At 42.3% G+C, this 23,503-nt stretch overlaps 1 protein-coding gene across 3 annotated transcripts; it reads right to left on the bottom strand.

Annotated features, from left to right (window-relative positions):
• Window positions 1-1,306: 1,306 nt before the first annotated feature.
• Window positions 1,307-23,016, bottom strand: znf652 (zinc finger protein 652). Of its 3 annotated transcripts, XM_008297213.1 has the most exons (7): window positions 22,745-23,016; window positions 19,758-19,823; window positions 15,873-17,352; window positions 12,924-13,071; window positions 12,479-12,594; window positions 8,294-8,438; window positions 1,307-5,125 (listed from the first exon to the last, which is right to left on the bottom strand). In XM_008297213.1, exons 3-7 carry the CDS (start codon window positions 16,890-16,892, stop codon window positions 4,497-4,499), a joined length of 2,058 nt encoding a protein of 685 aa, XP_008295435.1. In that variant the 5' UTR covers window positions 16,893-17,352; window positions 19,758-19,823; window positions 22,745-23,016; the 3' UTR covers window positions 1,307-4,496. The 3 variants fall into 3 exon arrangements, with proteins under 3 accessions (XP_008295435.1, XP_008295436.1, XP_008295434.1); XM_008297214.1 differs by lacking the exon at window positions 19,758-19,823; XM_008297212.1 differs by lacking the exon at window positions 22,745-23,016 and having other exon boundaries at window positions 19,758-20,126.
• Window positions 23,017-23,503: the final 487 nt, after the last annotated feature.

Raw genomic sequence — 23,503 nt, 5'->3', positions numbered from 1 at the left:
AAACACAGTAACAGCAGTAATCGGGAGGTATAGAAGGAGCCGTAGTACCACTAATCAGTGGTCGTCCTCCAGTGACAGTGAACTCTTTGCACAATCAAGCTCTGAAAAGCAGACAACACCTTCTTCAGACTTGGCACAGGGGTTTATGAAAATAGTTTCCGTGACAGCTCAGACAGTTCATGACATCAACCTCTAAGGCTGGCATCCAAGAAAAATATGTTTGACTACTCGTCAGCATAAAACGGCAAGATGAAACTTGAAAAGAAGCCTGATGAATTGCACAATTCTATAATTTCATTTGGGAGACGCTTTTATCCAAAGGGATGAGAGTAGAAGCAACACAAAATGAGTATTAGAGGCACATTCTTTGGTCAGATGAAGCCAGAGTGAATTTGTTTGGCTAAGATGAAGTCCAGCATGTTTGGTGTGAACTTAACCAGGACTACCACAGTGAATGCATAGTCCTGAAAGTGAAGAACAGAGGTGGAAATGTAATGAAATGGGGCTGCATGAGTGCAAAAGACATCAATAAATAGCTCCAAGAATGTGTGTGGATAAAGCAAAATACTGGCTGACAGGATGACTTCCAGTCTACAGAAACTTGAGGAAGAAATGTGGCATCCTCCATACTGCCATCCAACATAAAGGTGGACATATAAGGTATTGAAAAACCAAGCTATGAATCACAGTATTGACTTTTGTTGCATTGAATTCCTACTGTAGGGCCTATATCTCTGATAAAGTAAATCTAAACTGTTAGTTTTGAGTTTTACACAGAGGCAAATACTCTACTGTCCAACTTAGAAAGAACAGAACTCCTGTAAAGAGAAAGAACGTTGAATTATTTGACATTTAGGTGATCAGGGGTGTACTCACTTCTGTTGTGTGTTGTGAATGGAAATTGAGGTCAAAGACTACCAAGATCACAGCCTGTGGAAATAAGAAAACCTCCTGTGACATCAAAAGAATAGGAAGTGGTACAACAAAAAAGAGGACCTAAAAAACTGAAAAGCAAAGGCGTCAGCTGCTGAATCCTCTGGGTCATGTGCAGCCTGCAGATATTGTTAGGCAACGTGTTATGCCAAGAACCCAGTGACCCTAAAAACAGAAGAATAATACCACTCGAGCAAAGCCTGTGCAGTTGCAACAGTCAGCTGGAATCGACACTTTCCAGAAAAGCTGAGTGCGAAAGCTGCTAATTAAAAATGAAACGCCGGCGTGTTATCAGGAACATGTTGTGCACAAATCCTTATTTTTCCACAATTGAACAGCAAAAGCTTTCGAAGACAAACAGAAACACCCGATAATCATGGCTACTTGTTTTTACTTCTCAAAGTTAGCAGTCAGTTAAATGTACATTATCAAAAAAGGCCCAACTTTTTCACTTCTCCTCAATCTCCAGAAAACATACAAAAAAAAAAAAAAAAAAAGACAAACCAGGACATTATAAAGCTGCACATTTTGTACCAGATACAATAATAAAATACGCAATGCTACATTAAGTGGTTAAAAATACAAAGGGGAAAAGTATATTGATTTTTTTTAAAACATCTTTAAAGAATATACAATGTTATTTTTTTCTTAACTACCCAAGAAATTTAGTAGAAAGTGCATTCTATATAACAAAGAAAGGAGGAGGAGAATCATTCTGCAAACTGAAAAAAGACATGACGGAGAGAAAAAAAAAACATGTAAAATGAAGAATGTATTTCAGACATCGTGTGGAGGGGCTAGTGTAAAGTCGCCAAAGCAGGAGGAACTTTCGTTTTGAAGCGAGGTCCATATTGGAGCAAAAGTGTATTTCTATTTTTTTTTTTAAATCAAAAAATAGGAAATTTCGGTTTAAGCACACACTAAGAAAAAAAAAAAGAGAGAGAAACGTCCTTTGTTTGCGATGGCCCCTTCCACACTACCCACCTCCACCCGGGATTCTCCTCCTTTCCTTGCCTAAAAACATCCACTCAACGTCACCACCTCCACCCTTTCCCATGCAGCCACAACTGCACTTCTGTTCCACAATGCATCGTCAGTCCCACCCCCTACCCTTCCCTGCGCCTCACTCACGCAGCAGTAAAGTGCAGAGAATACACACAAATGAAAAAGGGTTTAAAAAAAACAAAAACAAAGACAAAGATCTATACTGCAAAAAAATGCTGAATCACAGCAGTGAACCCGAGGGGGAGACAGGGTGATAAGCAAACATTGCAGCAGTGTTAAGACCCACAGAAATGGCAGGATAATCGCAGGTCTCAAATCCAAAAAAAAGAAGGGACTAAACTACCGAGCTTAACCACTTCAGACTGAATACCGAGGGTTGTGTTAAAATTTACTGCTATTCGTCCATCTCAGGTATCCCCCAAAATACACATATATTGGGGCACACTGTGTAAAAAGCAGCTTTTGGTACAAGAGCACTGGGGACAACCAGACTGGTAGAGACTAATGCATGCACACATTCGCACTCGCACTTCCTCTAAACACGCCATCAAACTGGGTGAAGAGGCAACCCAAAGTCGTGCCAAATACAAGCCAACCGTCTCTTTTCAACACTTAAACATTCACACTATTGGCTATTACATTAATCAATGTAATTTCTCGCGCTGATTTGATCACACATAAGCCTATCTATACAAGAAGTATTAGAAGTTGTATGACCACCGCCTCTTATCCTGACATTTCCTATCATGTGCTAACAACAGTTTATTATCTACATGACGGAACCATTCATTAGCTTAAAACTGAGCAAATTATCAGTAAAAAAAAAGAACAAAAAAACAAAAACAAAAACATATGAATGACTCATCAGCCATCATTCTGCGTAGGCAACATTCAACAGGTTTAGACACGCGTTTGCCTGTGTGGATCTACCATGAAAACAAACCTTTACATAACAACACCCCACACCAAACCGTGGAATATAGGCTGAGAGAGGAATATGCATATTTTCCTGTTAAGAACTTTGATGAAAAAGGTCCCAGTTGTGTGTACTGTGTGTGTCAGATGACCTTTAACATGGTAACCCGTATCATTTCGACAGCAGCGAAGGGAGGTGGGGGTAAATCCTGATGGGGCCGTGCGTCTGGCCCCTCACAGTGGCAGTATTTGACAGTCGTCCGTTATCTAAAAGCATCTGTTGACCGACAGTACTGAAAAGCTGAGGTGGCACTGATCAAAGCGAGTCAATCAGTGACCGTGTGGTCTTTGTCTTTTTGTGTGTGTGTGTGTGTATATGTGTGTGTGCTTGAGTAAGTGTGAGGGTGCGTTCGCCGAGGGCATGTCCTGCAGTACTCCGAGTTATCTTGATCACAAACCTCAAATCCACTGTAGAAAAGCCAGGCTGGCAAGACATGTTCAGTATGACACAATACTTTGTTATTTCATACTTGTGAAAATCAAATGTAAAAGCAAAATTAAGAAATATTTCATGTACTGGAATGGAAAGCACCATTTTACCATGATATGAATCTCAGACTACGTCTAGATTCAAGTAACCATTTACAAAATCTTATTTTTCCAATGTCCTTTACAAAAATTCCTCCTCCTCCCCCCCTTCTTACTGTAACCTATGGCACTGCATCTTGCTTTACTGTTGCTGCCCCTCTGACAAAAAGCCACAGTCGTGGCCTTAGGACAGAGAAAGGCTCAGGTAGAACCAGTTTCAACATTCATTAAACATTTCTGTGGGGCCCCAAGGCTCTGCAGTATAACTGGGAGGACAGGTGGAGTATTGCTCTGGGGAGGACCTGCACAGAAAGCTTGAGTCCTTAACCAACGCGTGACCTTGAAATCAACTTAACATGAAGAGGAAAAGTTCGATGACACCGATTTTCGATGATCCATGAAGCCCAGGTAATACATATGTCGACTTCCATCAGCAGCTTTTTGATGAAAAGGAGATAGTTTACACCCATCAATGTACAGATAGAGAACTCACACAAAAATCACTTTGTGACGAAGGAAATGTTCAAGAAAAAAAAAAATCGTAGAGGTTGTAAAATCTTTGTCAGTTGATCTGGGGTTTTAAGTAGGGGTCAATGATGTGTGCACTCAGGGCGCCGTAGTCTGAATCTTTCACATATACACACAAGTGTGTATGTTTAGCTTGAATTATTGAGATCCTTTTGACAGGTGCATCCTTGTGTTATGGCATGTCTACACAGAAGCTGCGTTTTTCAGTCATCCGTCTCGCACTTGTCTGACGGAACATATTTTTCCTCATTCCGGCTGTCTACACAGGCTATTCATGCTTTGAGTCTATTTTTCTGCGTTTTACGCACAAAACTACATTGTACTGGGCTCTGAGCACTTCTAAAATCTCACTACAGCGCCTGAAAGCCTCCTGTGTAGACCCACACTGCTGCAGCTCCTCCACTAACTCTACGTCCTCTCTGCAGACATGGCTTCAGGTGCCTTACAACTAAGAAACTGAGGCAGGACTATGAGAAGACGAGGAACAAGGCGAGGTTTGGTGCTGGCCTATAGACCTGGAGCACAGTTCAGTGGTGCTGCTGGGCTCCAGGGCCTTTGTCGGGCGGCGCCATGTGGTGCAGGTAGCTGCTGTCTTCGTGCCCACAGTGGTTTAGGGGCTCGCTTTTAAAAAGAGCCGGCGGAGGAGGGAGGTGGGAGACGGGGGGCACAGCCAGGTGGTGGTGGGGGTGAGGCGGGGCGTGTTGGGGCGTGTTAGAGAGGTGCTGCTGGGTCGCCGAGGGGTGAGTATGATGGTGGGAGGGCGTTGAGTGGAGCTGCACATGGGAGAACGTGTGTCCCACAGGGCCTTGTGGAGGGAGGGACCCTCCTGTCGGGTTGAGGCCCAGGGAGGCTGAGGTTGTGGCCGGTGTGGCAGCAGATGGCCCGGGGCCGGAGGTGGAGGAAGAAGAGGACGAGGAGAAGGTGTTGGCAAAGATGCGGACAGGCACAGGAGGGCCGCTAGTCTGCAGAACGACGGGGCTGGTGACCCGGAAACACTTCTCTTTGTGCGCTTTTAGCATGTTGGAGAAGCGGAAGCGCTGGCCGCAAACCTCACATGGATACGGCTTCTCGCCTGTGTGGGTGCGACGGTGGCGCTTCATGTTGGGTCGGCTGGTGAAGCTCTTCCCACAGATCTCACAGATGAAAGGCTTTTCACCTGCACAGATTCATAAAAGACAAGAGACTCCATCAATGAACAGAAGAAATAGAAAGTAGTAGCAGAGAGGGAGTGACACAAGCCAAATGATTTGTCAAAATTGAACTTAAAGCTCTCCATATAACAAAAGCCCTTTTCAGACATATCTGTTCTTCAGACACGGGTCACATGGGTCATTTTTGTGTTAATGGTCCTCATGGCTTTGGTCAGATGCCACAGTGAAAGCGAGAACTGCTGTGCAATATCCTTCATTCACACGAGACTAGACGATACATCAGCTGATGTATAATAAGCAAAAAAACTAAATAAACTAATCTCACAGCTTATGAAAGTGTACAAATAACTAACAGCAAAGTTTATTGATTACTTCCTAAACACTGAAAATTATGTTCATGTGTGATGATAATGTAATTACTACTTTACGTAGAGTAAAAGAACAGTGCAACTTTCTGTTCGATCCCGATCCGTCCCGTCTCAATGTCAGGGATAATTTATTGTTATTAAATACTGAAGTTACTGCTGTTGCTCTGTGTGTAAATTTCACAACTCCTGCATATATGGATCCTGCTGCTGCCTTACGCTGCAGGTATTTTAATAAATTCAGAGGAAAGACTCTTAAAAACAGCTGGAAGCGATAAACTACACTGCGACTCTAAACTGTGTGAAAGCTCACCTGTCGGATATGAAAAAAGAACATATTGTGACTTGCAGTTGGATCCTCACTCAGACTGACCTCTCTAATTACAAGTTATCAATGATGTTACCAGCACTGTTGGTCCATGTGTGAAAATGCAGGCAGCTCTCTTGCTTTGGAGACACTCAGGTGGATTCTGTGGGTGTCTGAAGTTGCAGGTATTTAACAAACTCAGAGGAAATACTCTCTCTGTGATGGTTTTTGACAAATATTGGTGCAAAAATGAAGAAAAAGCCTTCCCTTAATCACTTCACACAGCTCAAAGTACATCTGCTTGTGTCTGCCGTCCTGTTAATGTGTCAGAGTGCAGTTCTGACTTGTGCAGAGGTGAAAGTGAAATGTCACTGGGTCCAACTTGGTAAGATAGCCTTAGCGACTTCTACAGTGAAGTGAGCAGGATGCTCATTCAGACGTGCAGTCGACACTGCCGTTAGATCAACGGAAATGAGTGCACGTCTGAAAGAGACTGAAGTTAACTTTTTTCCCCTTTAACTGTCGCTGCAGAGAGCAACGGTTCACTTTTAAAAATGCAAATAAGTTGCCATCTTGAATTGAGGGTCTCTGCTGTCAACCCACCCACTCCGCAGGAAGCTATTACAATTCACACTTTGAGTGGAGATGTGAAAGTGAACAACAGCAGCTCCGTTGGAATACCACTCTCATTAACCTCCCTCCATGGAGCCACTGAATGTGCCTGCTACCACCCACACAGCCATCTATTAACAGGCTGCTGAAGGGCTCTCTAAATGCCTTATTCTGGCATGTTATGTGTGAAGCTCCTCCACACCAAATGAATATCAAAAGGTGACAACTAATGTGCTAGTCCTCTGTAACTGTTACATTGCATTCACGCGCAATAATTCATGAAAAATCGACGAGCAGCGAAGCAAACTTTGGATGTTCGAGACGTGCGCTGCCTATTACAGAGCACGACTGGGTGTGTCCCCTACTGGAGGAGGCTAAATTGGCTGGTAGCAGCAGGGAGAGGAGAGGGTAGCATAATTACACATCACAAATAGAACTGAGAGGGCCAACGGAGTGCGGTGTGTCCTCCCACGACAGGCACGGCTGGAGGGAAACGGTGCAGCACATGCAGGCATCGCTGCTCAGTTTGGTCTTAGAAATAGCAATGCAACAGGGACAGAAAATCAGAGGGATGTAATACGGCATGTGTCTGGGTAGTCATTATGAGCCGCAATATATGCACGGCTCTTTGATGTACTACGTCCCTCTCATTACGGAAACTGGGCGAAGTCTCCTGCGCTCACCACTATAATGTTCGTCTTGGAAACCTCCCATGTCTTTCCTTTTTTAGGGACTGTATAGCCGAGTCCAGCAACATTGTTGGTTGGCAAAGTTTTCAAGGATTTTTAAGAATCTGCGTTGAGATTTGCAAGAGGAAGAACACAAACATTACATCTGATGAACAACAATCTAAAAAAAAGGCATTTCTCAGTAAAATAGTTCATTCAGGACCTAATTGTGGCCGAAAACGGTGGTCAAATGTAAGTGACGTGAAGTCAAATGTGGTAGGAAGATAAATATGGAAATAGTTTTTGCATGTAATGCTGCAACAGGTGAGCCAACTCGTTCTTTGTAATTTACTACAGTGCAACTGTGTCCCGTAAATAGAAGCTGGAAATGAAATATGCAAAGATGGTAGGAGACACAGAACGTGCCAGACAGGCGAGACGTCTGTCTTCAACACAGTAAGTATCAGTCTGCAGTCATTTTTTTGGTTTTGGTTGGCTGCATAGCTTTAAATGTGAAATTAAGTAATTCAGTGATGAATTCTGTATTTATGCATGTTTTGAGGTTAGTGTCTGACTAGTAAGTGACGTTAGTGTCTGACCAGTAAGTGACGTTATTTACCAAAAACTCCACTCTGATCATTCCTGGGCTTTTGGAAACTGTGTTTTCTGAGGTGGGAAAGTCTTGGTGGGCAAAAACTGTAGCTTGGGAACTAAATTTAAACCGAGTTTCTTTCTAGTTGGCACGTTTGTAAAGGCCCCAGTTTTCGATAAAACCTCTGCAGCCACTAAAGCTTTAAAACTAGAATCCTGACAGATTTTGAATTCCAGTTGCATCATCAGCCGTATGAAGAAACTTCAAAGATATTTTTCTCTGTAATCTAAGACACGCACATGCTACAAGATTGGAAAATACTGTGCCAGAAGGACGAATTGGAGAGAAAAGCAGTACCTCACGTGAGGGGGATGTAAGCAAAATTGAGACTATGGAGCACCAACATGAGCCCAATGAGTCTACGAGCCGTTTGAGAGGTTTAAGACTGGATTTGTCAACTGCTCACACAATCATTGTCAGGAGAGGTGAAGTGGGGTTGAATCAGCTCAAAACTGCTGTATCTGAGCCCAGAATGAAGCCCCTGGGGTCAAAAAGGGCCATAACAATGAACCAAAACAACACTGGCCTGTGTGAGCTCCCCAGATCATTGAGCCAAACTGATTTCTTACCTGTGTGTGTCTTCATGTGCTCATCAAAATACTGTTTCATGTTGAAGTCTTTGCCACACCACTGGCACATGAACTGCTTGTGTCCGATGTGAATGCTCATGTGGGAGCGCAGCTGGTACTTGTACTGGAACCGCTCGTCACAGTTCTGCAGCAGAAACAACAGAGGTGGTCAGATAACACACAGGTCAATGCACGGGCATGTCCACAAAAGACACACACAGAAACTTACACTCAGACTAAACATCTGTCACATGATCCTCTTTCTGCACTGCTGACAATGTTTCAGAAGCAAAATGTTTCTGTTGACAAGTTTAAGCAAATCATTAAGGCTTTTAGAAAGAGCTACAACACTGTTGTCATTTTTTAAGGAATATACACATATGGACAAAATTGTTGGTACCCCTCCTTCCACAGATGTTCAATAGGATTTAGATCAGGGCCACTTCAGAATAGTCCAATGTTTTCCTCTTGGCCATTCTTCGGTGTTTTTAGCTGTGTGTTTTGGGTCATTATCCTGTTGCAAGACCCATGACCTACGACTGAGACCAAGCTTTCTGACACTGGGCAGCACATTTCTCTCTAGAATACCTTGATAGTCTTGAGATTTCATTGGACCCTGCACCGATTCAAGACACCCTGTGCCAGATGCAGCAAAGCAGCCTCAGAACATAACAGAGCCTCCTCCATGTTTCACAGTAGGGACAGTGTTCTTTTCTTGATTTGCTTCATTTTTGTGTGTGTGAACATGGAGCTGATGTGCCTTGCCAAAAAGTTCCAGTTTTGTCTCGTCTGTCCATAGGACATTCTCCCAGAAGCTTTGTGGCTTGTCAACATGCAATTTGGCAAATTCCAGTCTGGCTTTTTTATGATTTGTTTTCAACAATGGTGTCCTCCTTGGTCGTTTCCCATGAAGTCCACTTTGGCTCAAACAATGACAGACGGTGTGATTTGACACTGATGTTCCTTGACCTTGGACTTCACCTTTAATGTCTTTAGAGGTTGTTTTGGGCTCTTTTGTTGCCATTTGTATTATCCATCTCTTCGATTTGTCATCAATTTTCCTCCTGCGGCCACATCCAGGGAGGTTGGCTACAGTCCCATGGATCCTAAATTTCTGAATAATATGTGCAACTGTAGTCACAAGAACATCAAGCTGCTTGGAGATGGTCTTATAGCCTTTACCTTTAACATGTTAGTCTATCATTTTCTTTCCAATCTCCTGAGACAACTCTCTTCTTGGCTTCCTCTGGTCCATGTTTAGTGTGGTACACACTATGTCACCAAGCAGCACAGTGACTACTTGTAACTCTATAAATAGGCCGACTTCCAAGTTTGTAGACACCTGTGATGCTAATTAGAGGACACACCTTGATTGAACATGTCCCTGTGGTGACATTATTTTCAGTCTTTTCTAGGGGTACCATCATTTTTGTCCAGGCCTGTTTCATTTCATGTCATTTCTGGGTTCTCTCTCCTTCTAGTCGGGGTTGTACGATTTCCATAGAGGTACAGGATTTCATACTGCAGTGAAATATGAACCCACAGTCAGTAAAATGTCACAGGAACCAAAAAAACGCCCTGAACCTGCTTTTGGTTTGTTCAAAATGTTAAGTGACCTTCTTTAGAGTTTACATGACTGTTGTGTAACTACTGTACATAAGAAAGCCAGTTGCTGGTTTGTGTATGCATGATGTTTTAGAAATGAGGTTATTGCAAAAGTCAACAACCAGGTTATTTGGGAGCATGCAGCAACACCGTATGTTTGTATTGCGAGGCTTTTTTGGTCAGGTCTTTTCCTGAAGTGAGGTATTTAAATCTCAATGGTACCACCTGACTAAATATATGTCTATGGGAGAAAAATCTAGCAGTTTCCATATGGCACTACAAAGGAAGGCCACTGAGGAGAAAGGCCTTTACATTACATGCACTTAAAAAGCGTGTAATCACATGTTACAGTGTAAGATGTCTTCAAACATTTAATTAGAGCAGCTCCACCCTTGTACATGTTCTCTGTGTGCCATCTTGGCTTTGAGGGGGAGTAAAGCATCAAGTCTGCAAACTTCCTCTGAATTAACAAGTCAGAGACAGTTAAGATAACCAGCTGGCGCTGAACCCGTTGAGAACAAACAAAATCCTTTTACACAAGATGACTAAATACATTCCTAAGAAGAACATTTTGTCCGACATTCATCGGATGCTCTAGTTAATTTATGAACAGCGTGTGTGTGTGTTTGTGGTTTTCCAATACTTGACATGTTGTGGCATGGTTTGGCTCTTCTGTACAACACAGATGACAAAACTGTCATTCAAAATACACAGAGGATGGTCACTGTGAGAAAGAGGTCAATGGAATAAGCTAATTCGGGTTAGTCACAAACCACACGGCACATGAGTAAAAACAACATCAGTCCTGCTTTTAGGGCCCACAATGAGAAATTAATCAAAACTGCAACCGCTCAAGACGTCACTCCTGAGTACTAAATTCAGCTCAGAATAAATGCATTTCAAAGGACAAGTGATGACATTTAGATGTGTGTATTTATGAAAAACAATGGAACACCGTCACCAGTATATAAGTTCGGCCTGATTTTAAGTGCTTTTAGAGCAGGAAAGTAAACCAAACCATGACTGCAAAGAGGAAAACATGCCAGTCAAATGTGGAATACTGAAAGTGTCTGGCTGGGAACTGAGCTCCGTCCTGTGTTTATCATGTTATGTGAATAACCTTTGACATCCAAACACATATTTCAACAGCAGCGGGACACGTGACATGGTGACAGAAAATATGTCTGAACAAAAAAAAAGCCCCACTCAGGTGTAAAATTCCCCTTTTCACTGAATACAAGTAATCCTGTACAAACTGCATATGGTTGGAGGGCTGAAACTGTACGGCTGTTGTCATTTTCAATTTGTCTGTTGATTTTTTTTTCTAATAATAAATTAGTTGTTTGGTCTATGACATGTTAGAAAATTGTGAAAAAGTCAATCAGTGTCCTCAAACATTGTTTTGTCCAGAAAACAACGATAAGAAGCTGGATTTAATATAAGTTTAACCGTTTTTTTAAATTAAAACTTACTCAAAACAAAATCAATTATTAAAATAGTTGATAACAGAGAAGTAATCACAGCTCTACTTATATGTTGAATGTCAAAACAAATGCATCTGTGATCGCCTGAAGGACAGTTTCCATCCAACACAACAAACCTCCAAAACACTGCTCTAGCTGTTTTGCCTTGGAAAAGTGTTTCAGGCTGTGTTAAAGTCGAGGCAAACCTGGTCTCCAGTTGTGCGGCCTTAAACAAGTTCCTGTTTTATGTGGTCATTATTTTTGACGCCTGTTGTAAACTAGATCCATGTCATTGTAGGTTATCTGGGTTTTTCCTGCACAGTAACATTTCTGGTATCCTCCAAAGAGGATTCAGGCAGCCACAAAGGAAAATCAACAGCACCAAAAGGACAAAAACTTTAAATAAAAATAACAGTTTTCAGTTTACTGTGGTTAATTTGTTTAAGCACAAACCCTCTAAAACCTGTGAGTGACATATCGTAAAACTTAACCAAAGCTAAGTTTAAAACTACTTTATCACTTTCGTCTCAATTTAAAAATGCCTAAAATAAACTATTGGCTACATTCAGATTCTGTAACAACAAAAACATCTGAGCTTTTCAGTGCAACAGTGAAGCCATGAGTAACTTCAAACAACAGTCATGTGACAATTCAGAGACTTTTCAGCTGAACTGCAGGCTGTGAGTGCAGAGTCCAGACAGGAGACAAGAATGGAAACAAAATGAAAAATAGAAGTAGTAAAATATTTACAGTATGTAGAGCCAACAGTGTTTTTTTAGCAGCACTGTAGCACCTGGAAAAACATTGTACATGCTGATTTGAGGTTTTTATTCCTTTTGTTTGTCCTTGTCTATGATTTATGGCATTACACCTGTAATACTGTACAAAAGACTCTCCACCTAGTCATGGTTGCTCTGTTTCCACAGAGGTGCAGGACTTTTTATTGCAGTAAAAAAATGGAGCCTTTCTGTCAAATAAGGTCACAGAGACTTGTTGTCTTTACTGTACGCAGACCTATCATACTTCCCTCATTCCCCGTCACCGCCCAAAGGTCCATTCTGAGCCAGGAAAACCCTGGAATTCATGTCAGAAGAGCACCACGACGTGTTCAACTTACCTCACAACGGAAGGGCTTCTCTCCTGAATGCTGCAGTGAGTGAACTTTTAAAGACATGCTGCGTTTAAACGACTTCCCACATGTCTCACAGGTGAATGGCATGTCCTTAGTGTGAGCTGGGTTTTGGGGGGAGAAGAAAAACAATGAGAAAACTGACAAGTAGGGAAAAAAACAAGAACAAAAACACACACTACAGACATAGGGTTAACTGTAGTCATCCTCAAGAGAAACTGCAGTCATCTTTGACCCTTTTTTTATTCAATATAAGACAGTTTATCTAATTTCTTTCAAACTATAGAACTGTAGATGTAAAGTCATAGCTTCAACATGAACAATGATAGTCTGGGGTTCAACTGTATGAAACCGACATTGTGGTGGCTCACACTTCTACATATCGAGGTGATGAAGGACGACAGGAGCTCAGAATTAACAGGCCCCAACTTACCAACCATGTGCTTACGGACATGAGCCATAGTGTAGAATTTCTTCTCACAGATTTCACACGAGAACTTCTTTTCTGCATAGCCGTGTACGATCTTAATGTGCTCGTGCAACGACCACAGCTTCTTGAAAGACTTATTGCAGGAGACACACTGGAGAAGATACAAAAGATGACAAAAAAAAGACAAAAGATGAAGCATGTGGTGGTCGTTATTGGTTCATAATTTACAAAGATGTTTTATTATACACCAGCCCCCTCTGCTGGAGAAAAAAAAATCAACAAGGATTTATATTGCTGAAATCACGATGCGTCTTCAAACGACAAACAGCTTAGATGTCATCAGGGAGGAAAAAACAAAGGGACGGCTAATTAATTGTGTCACCTTGTCATGTTTTATTCTCCAAAACTTAATGACAGTGATTGTAATTACACACCGACTGGGAGAAAAAGACCCAAATTAAATGAATTATTTTTGTCCAACTTCTTGTGCAAAGCTGCACAATTCTCGACTGTAATCAAGTTCAGTATCTAGCTTGGCCCTCTACAGAACATTAAAGTTGTTTTGACGCCATTGCTGTCTAGCTCCAGATTTATGCTCGAGGTTGTTGCCTTTGCCGGAAAAATAAATCCGGTCGTGTGATGGCAGTTATCTTGCAGACTGCAGAGTCTGCTGCTGAGAAGTATCCCTGCAAATCACGCTGCTGTCAATATGCAAAACACAACACCAAAGCAGTTTACGGGAGGGGCCAAAAAGCTTGAATTTCATCAAAGAAACCTCTTACAGATAGCTTCACAATCTTCCACATGCCTTCAAGCAGATGCTGGTCAAGATGTCATGTGATATTTAAAAAAAAAAACTCTCTCTTTTCCGCTTCCATAAAACTGGTGAAACGCTGTGGAACCAGTTGTGTGCATATTGTCTTACATCTCAGTGCTGCTACTTTCCTCACAATTACTTTTAAAACACATGTTTAGTTTTTTTGAAAGGACAGATTTATTATTTTTCCTATTTTTAAAATGAACTCACTGTACTCTGAGGCATATTCATTCATGTGTCCTGTGGTACAAAAAAATACTGACAACTACTGCTCTCTTTTGTTGTCACTATTGTTGACAGACAAAATTTGGCAGGAGAGAAAAACTACACTTTATAGCTTCACAGACTGTTGTGTTGTTATGACCAGATGACAGAAAAATGGCATCTTTAAAAAGAAAGCATTCATTTGAGTGTTGCCTCCAGGACAAAAGAAGAGCAATAACAGTTTAAGCATTAATAAAAGCTATTTTCATCTCTGTGACTCAAAGCTATTTATTAAAGAAAGTCTTTCTTTGCAACCTGGAAGTGTTTCAACTGATTTGAACGGCTGGGGCAAGCGGCTCAAAGAGGATTTTCTTCAAAGTAAGTAAAGATGCAAATCGGGCTTCAACAAGACAGAGGCTAAATTAAGCTATTCAAAACAGCTGTATGACCCTTGGGTATTGAAACGCTGAATCACCTTTTTTCAGTTTTAGAGAACAAAAGCCACGATGGAGCCACTTTGCTGAAATATTAACACTGACAGCAGTGAAGTGTTGCTTATAAGAAGGTAGTTTCGGAAATCTGTTTTCACTGAGTCGCCTATAAAATCTTCTCTCATGTTTACAGGCTTAAGATTTTCCATAAATGGAAAAAAATAAAATGTCAGTTTAAGGAAGTATTTTGGCCACAGACATTTAACTTTCTTTCTTTCTTTTGGCCAGAAGCAAAACCAACTTGCTTCTTTACCTCTATGGCTGAAACGATTATTTTCATTGTTAATTCACTTTATGGATAAACCAATTAAGTTATTTACTCTCTTAAATGTCAGAAAATGTTATAAATAAATAAGTCAAACTGTGTTTTTTTTAATGCCCAAGATGTCGTGTTTTGTCCACAACTCAACGATTTTTAGTTCACTGTCACAGAGAAGTAAAGAAACCAGAAAATACTCACATTTTTAGAAGCTGTAATCTGAGAATTTAGACTTTTTTTCTTAATCAATTATCAAATAGTTGACTAATTTTCTATTTGACAACTGATCGGTGCAGCTCTATTCAATTCACAATGAAACCATTATTTTGTGAAGCAACTTTAAAAGGAAATGTTGCTGTTTCACATGCACTCAAGCAGAATACGCAAAATTTAATCTGCTTTAACATTAGTTTACATCATCACAGCAACTAATAAACATATAAATATATCAATGAACCCGATATTTATCTAATTTTGTGTGGGCATTTAAACATCTTAATGCCAAGTAACCCAGTAAACTCTGGAAAGACACTCAGTTATTCAGAATAACTTCCAAGAAGGATGACTAAGGCTGGACAATATATCTTTTCAGCAGTGACATTGCGATTTGTGTTTGCAAGAACTCAGATGATTCTCATTTTCCATGACTAACCTACAAGAGAACATGATTTACAGAGATTTAAGGGTACATTTTTTAAAACTAATTTATAAGACACAGTTTCAAAATGAGCGAGGAACAGGAGAGAAGCCCTTGTTGGAAAAAGGAGCAATCAGGTGTATGGAAATATTTTGCCTACAGAAAGGACGATGTTGACCAAAAAACAGGTACTCAGACAGCAGTGTCTTGCAAGTAATGTTACTACAGGAGGGAGCACGGCTAATTTGTTTGACCATTTAAATAAGCACCACAAGCTCTGTATGACGAGTGCAAAGCTACATCTGAGGGCTTTCCAAAGCAAAAAAGTATTTGGGTGTTTGGCAAGTTTTTAACAGTTATTTACATTTTCTTTGCAGATGCATTTACTAACAAATTCACCCAAATAACTGTGTTTAATTCTTTCCAAATAGAGTTATTCAAGTAATCTGCTAAAAATGCAAGTATTTTTTCACATCGCAATTTTTTTCCCCAATATTGTGCATCCCTAGTGATCATACAGATGTGTGACAGGTGTTTGCTTTACCTGGATGTTCTTCTCACAGTCTGTCTGCTGGTGCAAGGCGAGCTCACTCTCCAAGACGAACTTTTTGCCACACTTGTCACAGATTTGCATTCGTCTGTGTGTGACGTTCATGTGCTTCTCCAGGTACCAGCGAGTGTTGAACACCCGAGGACACTTTTCACACGCCAGCATCTCCTTCTCCTCCACCTCCGCTTTCCCTCCCGCCATCGTGCCGCCGGCAGAGGAGGGCGCTGACCTCGCTGACCTGCGCTTGCTCTTCGGGGGCTCCATTCGCTTCCGGCGCCCCCTGGTGGTCATCCCGGCGGTGGCGGCGCTCAGAGCCGTTCTGAGGCTTTTCCTCCGCGGCTGGCTGGGAGCTGCTGCGCTGCTAGCACCTCGACGGGTCCTCTTGGATCTCGTTCTTTGACTTTCGATCTCATCGTCCTCGTCGTCTTCTTCCTCTTCCTCGTCGGGGCTTTCCTCGTCATCCTCCTCCTCTTCCTCGTCCTCCTCCTCCTCGTCTTCTTCGTCGCTTCCGGCTCTCTCCGAGTCATCTGCCGTGGTTCCAGTTTTGTTGTCCCCCTTGGACACATGAAGGGTCTGGTTGTTCAGGTTAACCTCTACAATGATTTGCTCTCGCTTGAAGCCCTCGTCGCCATCCTCTCCCTCTTCTTCGTCATCTTCGTCATCATCCTCAGTGTCTTCGGAGGACCCCTCGTTGCCAGCCTGGGACCCCTGCGTCCCCACCTCTTGGGCAGCTGCTCCCTCTCTGAAATACTGCTGCGGAGTCACATGTTGGGTGGGCAACTGACCGATGCTCTGGTCACCGATGGATGTCTTGGATGCCATTTTATTGTCCACTAGCACAGAATAAGGCTTGCCACCAACCTCCCTTTTGTAAAGCTTTCCCGTCAGATCCAGGTCAGGGTTCGCAGAGTGAAAATAGGACTGGGACACCGGCGCCCTCCGTCCCTCCTCCTGTGACATCCCGCCAAGGCTGGGGACGGAAACCTCTTCCTTGAGGCTCTGGCAGGATTTCATGAAGAGGGATGGAGCTGTTGGTGGGGAGCACAAGGCAATGCAAAAGAGTAACTGCTGTGGTGTCTCGGTAGGCTGGGCCCACCCTACAGAGGAGGGTTAGGGGACGCCACACCAATCCCCCACCCTCCTTCTGCTGAAGAGAGAGGAAGGAGGGGATGAGGTGAGAGACAGTCAACCTGATTCAAAGAGAACATCCATGGTGTCCGAGGTAAAAAAAGCAGTTGGAAAGACATACAATCCGTTCCAAATGTTGTTCCATAAGCTTAAAAATGTGACCACAAAATCAGCAGAACATCTGAAGCCAAACTCCTCTCCAGTTATTACGGCAGCTGCAGATTCAGTGTCTCTGAGGGCTGCTGTCCTGTAGAATGTTGCGGCTTTCAGGTAAAGACGAGCCGAGTGCCAGAACAGCCGTGAGGACCTCCGCGTCTCGCTTTAACAGCCATTTACTGTGCATCACCTGTGAGATAAAAAAAAAAAAGAGANAAAAAAAAAAGGTGCATTTCCGCTGTTTGGCGTCGCTGTGATCTGAAATTGCAGCCATATTGTCGAGCTTTCAACAGCAAGTGCCACATTTGCCCACAAATGTTTCAGTGTCGTGTGTAGGAGTTGAAAACCACAGCTTTCACAAATGAATATGAGTGAATTCAATTTCGACAACTGAGCGCTCTAAATACTTCTAGACCACAACCGAAACACCTCATTTTAATATATAACGCAGAGACAGTTTGCGTGACATGCAATTATACAAGACAGTATTGAAAACCATAAAACATAAAGATGGCCAAGTACTTTCTATACGAGTCAAAGCTTGCAGGTAGCACATTATCAGCTGCAATGAAATATGCACAGACAGATGCAATAACTTTTAAAAATTTTAATGCATTATGTAAACCACTTTGAATAGCCTTTGGTGTATTAAATGTGCTATAAATAAACTCACCTTGCCTCACATTGTCTGTAAAACTCGAAAAGCTCAGCACAAACTGATGGAGGAACACTGACTAAACACAAGATTGTCTTTTGTCTTCAACATCTTGCATGCACACACATCCCATTGACTGCTACAGAGTGTAGTGTAACCACAGTTAAGACGCTTGTATTGCGAATACAACCACAGGAAACTGTATTTTAACCTTTGAGTGATGCCTAAGCAGTGCACTTTTTGTAACCTGCAGTAATGGTATGTTTATGCAAGACAAAAAAAAGCATAATACTGAAGAAACAGTTATTATTTTTGGCAAAATTTGCATGTCCCCGGCCTCGTACGTCTATGCTTGGGCGTCTCTGGCTGACAGTTGGTTGACCTCATACAACCTTGCTCCCTCCTAACCGTTCTGAATGTGCACCAGGGCGGTTCGCTCACTAGAAAACCTCCCACAGCAGTAAGCAAAAAAACACATTTCCTTTCTTGGAGACGACAAACATCCTCTCTTCTGTGTCTTCGTAAACATCTTATGCTTTACTTTTAACAACTGATGCTTCGCTGTCTGCAAAGCAAACAGGCATAGAGAGACTTTCACACTCAAACGCCCTCCCTCGACCCGTGAAGCCTCCTTCGTTCTAATCATTAATTTATAGTCATGATTAACATATAAGGGCGTTGGTGCTAGAAAAAGGAGCAAAAGAGGGAATTGCAAATGACTTGATGAACGTAGAGCTGCATAATTAAGGCTAATATTATTAATATTTGTTTGATAATTATTGATTACTTCCATGAGTGGCAGCCAAAAAAACAACTCATCTCTGTTCTCTTGTACTTGATCCAGAGAATTATCTGTCACCTAAAAGATGCTAATTAAATTTGCTGTCTAATTGTTCCTGCACTGCCTGCTACTACCTTAACACTTAGGGTTCAATCTCTCAAGTCTGATTCACACCAAACAGAAGCTTCACGTGCTGAAACTAATCTATAACAAAACATAAACAGTCCCAGATGACAGAGCCACTGCTGAAAGCTAAATGTGACTTATAATGATTTCACTCTTTGACATTTTTCAGATTTTGTTTGACGCATTTTGTCAAGCTGATCTGCGTACCTGAACATTCAAGCTCTTAATTAGTTGCAATATTCTGTCTTAATAAATCAAAAACTAATTTTCTTGTTCCTCCTGTCACTTCATCTTCTCTTAAAACAAAGCATACAACAATGAAGGCAGGTACAAACAGATCTATACGTTTTTACTGAAGGCAAGCGTACATCAGTTGGTTCTGCTTGCGTTGCCTGCACATATGAAAGCCATTTATGTAGATTTTGAATATCCACACACAGAAAACACACCTGTCTTCCTGTGCATGCCGACTCTGATCCTTTCTGAGAATTGGACAGAAGCTCTGAGAGCATTAAGAACACAGGGGGAGGGCGAGCTCAGCTCTGACAGAGCAACTCGACTCACATGGTTGTCCTAGACACAAAGCCTAATAGATTATCCTGCGTCTAGATGACAGAGCAATATAAACTGCATGAGAAACCACTGCCTGAGCCTGACTTAACATGCAATCATCCATTCCTTTTTTGAGCACATATGTGTTTAAAGTAAGTGCTCATGTGCTTGGGAGAATATACAAAAGCTAACTTTACATTTAATTTGCTGTTCAGATTATAAAACTAAGCAAAATTGCTTAACTCACTGCCGAAAACTGTCAAAAGCGCACATGTGCAAATAAACAGTGCGGTTATGTAACCCGTACTGAGTAAAATCCTTCCACTCGCTTATCATAATCAATGATGAGTCATTTCAGGGTTTCACTCACTGTGAAATAATGCACTCCTTTGATGTGGGAATCAAGTAGAGCGCAGACTTCTCAATATCGCTGGTAATTAGTCTACACAATCACCTTGTCAGATCGGGAGGTCAAACCTACCGGAATGATGATCATTGGTGACTGCCGTTTTCAGTTTGGACAGCTTTCAAAGATGAACTTTGCACCCTGACGCAGAAAAAAGAAAAAAGTGCATCAATGAATGTCTCCCTGACAGCCCATTTCACTAATCCAAAGCATTACTAATGCTCAGCAAAACTTGCGCTGAAATCAAAGTTTCTTCAGCGATGGCTAATTTATATCCTCCCTCAATCATGCTTCAGAGATGTGACGAGAAACCAAAACTCACTTCACAAAGGGTAAGCCACAAAACCAGTCATATACCGGATAGATGCTGCTGTGGCTTAAGATTTGTATGACACAGGATGGGAGCGTTACTGCAAAGGCGCCATACAAACACGGCATTAAAGTGTGCACATGTTCGCGAGCGCTCAGCTCAACTGTGACAGTAAAAGCAGACGAGACCTCTGAAGTCAGAATGCGTCACGTTTACCTCTTATTATGCAGCACTCAAATCCATGCCCCCTCTCAAGTCTAGAATTTAATGAGCTTTCCCTTTCGCAGCTTGTAGAGGATCGTGTTAGGGTTCACATTCCTCACTCTGTCCAAACTCATAAGACCTTAACCAGCTCACTGTGTGGTGCACTGCAGGGGATCTCCATGCCTATGTAGGTATTTGGCCCTCGAGCTCATAATCTGGTCATAGAGTGGTGCCTAGTAGAAATAATCTGTGGTAGGCTATCACAGAAAAGTGGGAGAGTAAGAGGAGGTGTGACAAGCTTTCCATTGTCATCACTACACAGAAAGACAAGCTTGACAGCAGAGTCCACTGTTTGCTAGTGGAATATCTGTTTTTAAATGGGAGACAAGCTAACATGGGCGTATTCCTCATTATTTGGCATGAAACCTGATTAAAAACACTAAAACCTGATTAAAACAAAAATACGATGGCTGGCTTCGACAAGCTTGCTATTTAGATTAGATTAGATTCAACTTTATTGTCATTGCACAGAGTAGTAAAACAACGAAATGCAGTTTGCCATCTAACAAGCGAGCAGAAGAAGTAGTATATATATAGTGTATGCAGTTCGGCAGAGTTTTAACAGTACGAACAGGGTGGTATTAAGACACTAAGGATATAAATAGGAAAAGCTGTAGGTAACATAAGTGTACTAGATAAATAACTGCACAAAGTTAGGGATGAATGACAATACGAGCAGAATAAACAGTATAAAAAGTGCATTTAAGCATACAGGATATACAGATATTCCAAATGTATGAGTCATATAAACAGTGTATGCAGTATGATATAGTTTTAACACTACGAACAGGCTGTTATGAAGATTGAAATACCGAGAAAGTGCAAGTATATACACTGAATAAGCTGTCGTTAAAGATAAGGATAAATGAGCAGTATAAACGACGCATGTAATCATGCAAGATATGTGTATATCCAAGACGTTTAAGCAATATACACAGAATAAGAAGTCTGATGTAGTTTTAACAGTATAAACACGGTGGTATGAAGACATATAAGTATGCTAGATGAACGACAATATAAAGATATACATAAATGACAGCATGAGGAGCAATAGCAGTACGAACAGTGCATATAAGTATGCAAGACAAATGAATATCCAATATGTACTAGTAATCTAGTATATGCAGGATGGGTTTTTGACAGTATGATACAGAGTGAACACACTAAGTACATAAATAGAATAAGCTGCATAGGAGTTGTAGATAAATAGCAATATAAAGATAGATGTGACAAGAATTAACTGTATAAATAGTGCATGTAAGTGGGCAAGAGATACGAGTATGCAAGTAGTATGTGCAGTAGTAGATTATACTGTACAATACACGAGTAAGAGACATAGGTTTGCTGGATAAGGAGCACTATCAAAAACAGGGATAAATGACAGTATGCCCAGAAGATATGAAATGCAAGATGTACACAGTAAAGCTGTGGAGCAATGTAAAATGATCAAGTGGACAAGCTTCAAGACCAGTACAACCAGGAGAAATAGTGCACGTGAGTATGCAAGATATATATCAGTAGTATGTGCAGTACGGGTTTATACTGTATGATACCGTATTAACAGATATAAGTCGGCGATATAAGCAAGAATATAAATGACAGCATGAACAGTGGACATGAGACGCTGGATGTCTACAGTATATCCACAGTAGGAACAATGAGGTGTGTCGTCTGTCCAAGTAAGGTTACGAAGTATATTTGGATAATTGTAGGTGGTATTACAGTTTACTAGAAGACTTGCAGTTGAAGCTGCTGTGTGCGTGAAGCAGAGAAAGGGTTAAAACAAAAAGGCAACACTGTACAGCGAGCAGCAGCAGTAACGTTGTGCAGGCCTGGCCAACTTAGGCTACTTAGCCTGCTAGCAGCGGTCCATAGGTGCGAACCTGCACACATGACAAGCTAACTCGGCTACATTAGCTCAAGGTGCAGCCGTTGGACGTTTCGGCGCAGTTAAGGTCGCTCTATCTGCACCACAATCACACTACCTTGCACAAGCTACACAAACCACAGGCTAGTATTCGCTGACATGCACTAGCTAACAACAGACAGCTCACTTTTTTTTAACCCCAAAACCGCCCAGATTGGGGCTAGTTAGCTTAGCATTAAATATTTTAGCATTAACTTAATATCGTCGCTGCACTTTGAAGGGAAAGTGTGACAGCTGTGGAGGCTAAAAGAGGAGCTAATGTCACGCTTTGTTGTTGATTATTATGCAAAATGAGAAGCTCTGCTAACAAACCCCCCCGCCGGGACTGTGGCTGCTGCTTGCTGCTGTGGAGGCAAACCCACTCAACTCGACACTGTCACAAAGTCAGTGCTAGCCGGAGCTCACGGACGTTTCTCACCGCGGCTTCGGGCCACCGTCATCCCCTACACGGGCCGTCCGTGCGCCTGTCCCTCCGTGTGCGCCTCGCCTGCTGTCACGCCACGTCAAAGCGCGTAAAAATCCACTAAAACAGCGGCATTTTCTTGTGTTTTGCGGGCTTACCTCCACCGTCGACAGCGACCTCCCTCTTGCGTTCGTGCAAATCAGAGTTGCACAGATTCAGTGGGGTTGCACGCGCACTCCTCTCCTGTGCTGGCTCGCGCTGCTCACTACGTTCGTGCATTTAGAGGAAAAATTTGTAAATTAAAAAAAAAAGAAGAAGAAGCTAAGACGTATGTGCAAAATATATAAAAAAACAAACACAAAACCTGCGCCGGAATTAACGTGTGTCTGTGCGCTGCGGAAAGATAAACCCGCGCACCGGCGTCCTCCTCCTCCTCCTCAGCCCCCGCTACGTGGCCCAGCCGAGCTCTCCTCTCTCGCGCGCGTTCCGCCGCCGCCGCCGCCGTCGTCCCGCGCTCCTCCGGTCCTGTCTGTCTGGTCGGTTGGTCGGTCGGGCGCGCGGCAGCGGCGGCGGCGGCGGCGGCGTGTCTGGGTCTCCAGACCAGACAGGGCACGGTGCGCGCCCACGCGTCGAGCAGGAATCCTTGATTGATTAAAATCATAACGAGAAGGAGAGAAAAAAGACCCCGAGGAGCGTCTTTATTCGCTCACAGGGAGGATTCTGACACCGCGATTAATTTATGCCGAGGCTTTAATAATGCATCGCTCGGTTTTATGAGAACATTAGAGCGGTTTGGTTCTCTGGAGGCCCCTGGGTGTGAGGTTCTAACTGAGCCTCTCACTAAAGGGTCTTCTTCTGGAGCATTTGGAGTGTCAGACGCTTCATTTACAGCATTGTGGAGATTTTTTTATGCACCA

The sequence above is a fragment of the Stegastes partitus genome, unplaced genomic scaffold (genome assembly GCF_000690725.1).
Source record: "Stegastes partitus isolate 25-593 unplaced genomic scaffold, Stegastes_partitus-1.0.2 Scaffold1199, whole genome shotgun sequence".
In the NCBI taxonomy this organism is placed as follows: domain Eukaryota; kingdom Metazoa; phylum Chordata; class Actinopteri; family Pomacentridae; genus Stegastes; species Stegastes partitus.
This window is presented reverse-complemented; position numbering and strand designations above follow the sequence as displayed.